The 4,459-nt window shown below is 56.0% G+C and overlaps 1 protein-coding gene across 1 annotated transcript; it reads right to left on the reverse strand.

Moving 5' to 3' along the window:
- Positions 1–2,055: 2,055 nt before the first annotated feature.
- LOC133092958 (EF-hand calcium-binding domain-containing protein 4A-like) lies at positions 2,056–3,892 on the reverse strand. The gene is made up of 5 exons (XM_061192716.1): positions 3,732–3,892; positions 3,538–3,653; positions 2,935–3,115; positions 2,359–2,493; positions 2,056–2,251 (listed from the first exon to the last, which is right to left on the reverse strand). Exons 1-5 carry the CDS (start codon positions 3,890–3,892, stop codon positions 2,056–2,058), a joined length of 789 nt encoding a protein of 262 aa, XP_061048699.1.
- Positions 3,893–4,459: the final 567 nt, after the last annotated feature.

A 4,459-nucleotide genomic window follows, 5' to 3' on the forward strand; every position in this document is an offset into this window, starting at 1 on the left:
GGAGAATTTTTAAAAATGAAGGTTAATGGGACACCTGCAGTTCCAACGGCTACAGCTAGTCTCAAAGCCACACTAATATCCATCTTCCTCCTCTTGGTTCCCTTCACATTTGCCTCATACCTCTGCTGCTCTAGGTGATAATATGGGAGGATAATCCAGAAGTCATATCCCTGGGGAGTATGAACCTTACATCACTATGCCCTTTTCAGTCCTCATTGCTGCATTTGTCTATTTACTATCAAACTTGAGCAAGGGAATACCAGCCGATACCTATGGATCACCTGAATGCCAAACATAATTTTTCCTGCTCCCATTGCATAATAGCAACCCTATCTCTTCCTGAAAACAGGGTCAATTACCCCCTTCAATTCTCATGGACTCCTTTTCTTTCCTGGTGGTCTCTTGGACAAGGAATCCAAAGTGACTGGGTAGCTGCTGAGGCTTTATGTATAATAGAATTCTTGCTGCATTCCCTGGTAAGAGCATTTCCCCTCTGAGAACCAGGACTTCTAAACCCATAGAGTGCAGATATGTGGGGACATAGAGTACAGATTCCCCACGTGGGTCACTTAGGGAAGTCCTGGATTCAGATATTGAACCTATTGAAGACACAGCCCCATATAATTGTCACTGATTTCTCGTGGAAGGTACACTCTGGAGGTCATAGTACTGACACCTCAATTATACTTTCAACAGGCCGTTTCATCTGTTTATTAAGCTAGCAGTTTCCCATTGATGTGAAATAGAAGAGAACCAGTGTACCAGTCACTGCCCAATATGACAATTCTTTTACTGAAAAGTGGATTTCTAGCCCAATGCCATGTTATACACCACTCTATCAGCCTCAGATACTGGTGCTACCTGAGGCCTTGCAGATAGGAAAGATAACTCATACCTGCATTATGCTGATATTAGGCAAGATGCATTTCTGCCATGTTCAGAGTATAAGAGGTTCATAGCAGCAAACTTGACACCAGCGGCTGACTGATCTTCTTGAGGGATGTTGCTATATTGGGGGCCACAATGGTTTCTGGTAAGTTAGGCATTTGGAAGGAACAGTACCTAGATCAGCATGGAAATGTTGGAGCCTATGCATATGCATTCCTCCATCCCAGCCAATACAGCACTTTTTTCACGTGCCCATTGTGCCAGCACTGGCATGGCAGATGAACAAAGCAGGATGACCTCAACTGGCTGAGTAATTCTGTCTATTTGGTTGTTTAACAGCTCTTCCATGGTAGATGCTCTCTGGTGGACATTTATATGGAATATGAGGATCACCAAACACTGTATCCAGTCTAGTAACTCCATTCATATGCCTCTTCCTCAGATTTCCTGGTCCCTGACATTCTCACGTTTCTCCCCACAGGACACTGACCAATATCCAAACTTTACACCTCTACCCTGAGTCTATATATTCTTAGCTTGGACCACTTCTCTTTCTATACAATGGAAATGGATGATCATTCCACTGCTCTAAGGGAGAATTTCCCCTGAGTGATGCCTTTCACGGTCACCTTGGGTGGAGCTATAGTTCAACAGCTGTACATTATGACATCAACACACCAAGATGACCATCCAAGAACCTACTTGGCTTTTTGAGGCCAGAAGTGTGAGCTGAGGGAAAGACGTCAGTGCAATGGTGGTAGATGACAAGAAGGTCTGGGTCATCTGCTGGTGAGGCTCATGGTATTCTCTGCCCTGCTTAGGCCAGATCCTTGACTTTGCCGCCTTCAGCTTCTAATGATTTGCTCCTGGTCCTGCTCAACCTCATACTTGTTAGTGTGACAACTTCCAGCTCATGAAGGCAATTCTGGTTTTGGTCACTTAATGTCCCAAAGGCAGGAGCACTTTCTCTAGCATGTTTCATAGTCCACCAGGGAGTTTCTGGTTTGGGGGTTTTTTTTGTTTGTTTTGTTTTGTTTCTGAATGGTTTATAATACTCTGCTAAGAGAGCAAATCCTTGATCCAAAACCTTAAGGGTACATGAGTCTCCTGTTAGAGTTTTTCATAAACTTTCCATTAACTCCACATCTCTTCCTACCTCTGAAACCTCTAGCGCGGGTGGGTCCGCTTCGCAGAAGGCGGGGCCGGGGACACCCGCGCCTCGGGGCTTGGGCCGGGCGCGGGGCGGCGCTGCGGGCCCACCTGACTCCGCAGGCGCCGGCGCTGCTCGCGAAGCTGCTGCTCCAACTCTTGGTACAGACACCGCACCTCCCTCTCGTGCTCGCTCTCCCGCCTTCGGGAAACCGGGGGTGAGACAGCTGCTTAGAACCTGCCAGCACTACAGCCCCCGGCCCCGCCTCTACCACCTCGCGGAGCCCCTCCACCTGGCCCTCAGGCCGCCCCCAGCGCACCTGCTCCAGGCCCTCCCGCTCTCGGGCCGCTTCCTCCAGGCAGGCCGACGCTCGCATCAGAACGTCCTCGAAGGAGCTCAGCAGTTCGGGTCGCTCACGCTGCAGCCGGGTCCAGAGCATCTGAGTTGCCCGCTGCCTGCAGGGGCGGGGCGAGGGAGGGCAGAGGCTGAAGCTGAAGCGGGGACTCCCCACCCCACCCTGCAGGGTAAGAAGCCCCCAGAGGCCCCTGTAGTCTTGCACAAGCAGGGCATGCCTCTCCTGGGTGCTTTCACCCCTGCGGGAGTCTGTGCCTGTGTGGGGCTTGTGTGGCCAGGAGGTGTGTGTACATGGGGTTGTGTCCTTGTGTACACACGGCTGTGCCTGTGATGGGGGCAGCCCTGACTGCTGCCTCCTGAAATGCAAATTCTGTGGGAAATCCTGCCCAGCACGCAGTAGTTGCAGCTGAGAAGGAAGGACTGGGCCAGACCCGGCCTAGGGACCCTGCCTGGGAACAAACATGCAGGCGACACGGACAGGCAGCATGCAGGCGGACAGAGAGCAGATGAGGATGCTGGGAGCCGGGCCAGCACCGACTCACTCGCCCAGGACCCGGGCCGCCCCCAGCTGCTCCAGCGCAGAGCAGAATCTCTCCTCCTCCTCGTCCTCCTCCTCCAGGGAGCCCCCGGTGCCTTGCACCTCCGACCAGCCCGCCTCGAAGGTTTCCTCTGGAGCCGGGGAGGGCAGGGCACCCGGGACGGACTCCACACCCACCAACTTCCCTGCGGGCATGGGAGGGAGAGATCACCGGGCTGTGGGTTACCACCGCAGCCCCCCCCGCCCCCCCCTCCACACACATATCCTGCCCTTTCTCTGAGCCCAGTTTCCTGTTTTTCTTCCTTATTCTGGTCCGATTCTTGTCCTGGGAATGGGAGGTGACAGCTGGGCTCAGGCCAAAATGAGGCATGCCTGGCTCCCAGCCCCACCTGGGTTTGGCTCAGGGAGCAGGTCATCTCCACATATGCCACAGCATCTGGGGGGCTTCCCGTGATGCCTGGGTGTACAGACACCGACCTGTGCTCCGGAGCACGGAGAAGCACAGGCTGCCACCCACGTGGGCTGTGGGCCCCAGAGAGTCCCACATGTGCCAGCGGAGGGTGTCTGAGCAACGGGGTAGGGGGTGGGGCTCGGGGGCCGGGCTCACCCAGGCCAAGGCAGAACTCCCGAGCCGTGAGGAAGCCGGTGTGCGCCTGGTCCAGACTTTTGAACACAGCCTCCAGCTGTTCGGGCGTGAGGGGCAGGTCGCTCTGCAGGCCTTGGCCGGGCAAGGATGGCAAGGCTGTGTAGCCAAGGTCAGCCCTGGGGCGGGCGGCCTCTTGGGGCTGGGCGCTCAGCTGCAGGTCGTGCCGGGTGATGAAGCCCTTGGCCTCCTTGTCGCACAGCAGAAACAGCTCCTGGGCCTGCTCCAGCGTCGCTGCCGGTGGCCCTGGGGCGCGCCCCTCGTCCCACCCCTCCTCCTCTTGGGCCTCCCCAGCCCCAGGCTTCCCGGGGCTAGCCATGGTGGGGGTCTCAGCCTTGGGTGCTGTGAAGCCAAAGGGAAGTCAGGGCCTGAGCAGAGCTGAGAAATGAAGGGAGAGGAGAATGGAAGGCAGAGAGGGTGAGGGGCAAGGGTAGCTGAGGGCTAAGCTGGAGCGGTGGGGAGCAGAAGAGTCTCCCTGCCCCCATGAGAAGGTGGGAGAGGGCCTGGCGGAGGCCCAGAGAGGAGGGGCAGCTGCGGGAGGTGTGGCCCCATTGCAGGTGGTGGAGCTGGCGTGAGGTGGCATGGGTGGAGCCATGCAGGCTCAGGGCCACCCAGGGAGCCAGCTGGTGCAGGAAAGGATGTGCTGGGGGGAGGGGGCAATCTCGGAGTGTTGCGGAGTCAGGGGCGGGGGGGCAGCTATAGATCTTGTGATGGAAAATGAGGAGGTGGGAGCTTGGGAGAGGGGGCAGAGGCTTGGGTGAAAGAATGGTCAGCCACAGAGAAGCTGAACACGTCCTGGAGTCAGGGCCTGGAGACGAGGCTGACCAGGCTGGGCCAGTGGGAGTATCAGCCAATCCTGGCTAAGTCCTTAGCCTCTGAGTCTGGG

Source organism: Eubalaena glacialis, chromosome 6 (assembly GCF_028564815.1).
Source record: "Eubalaena glacialis isolate mEubGla1 chromosome 6, mEubGla1.1.hap2.+ XY, whole genome shotgun sequence".
Lineage (NCBI taxonomy): Eukaryota > Metazoa > Chordata > Mammalia > Artiodactyla > Balaenidae > Eubalaena > Eubalaena glacialis.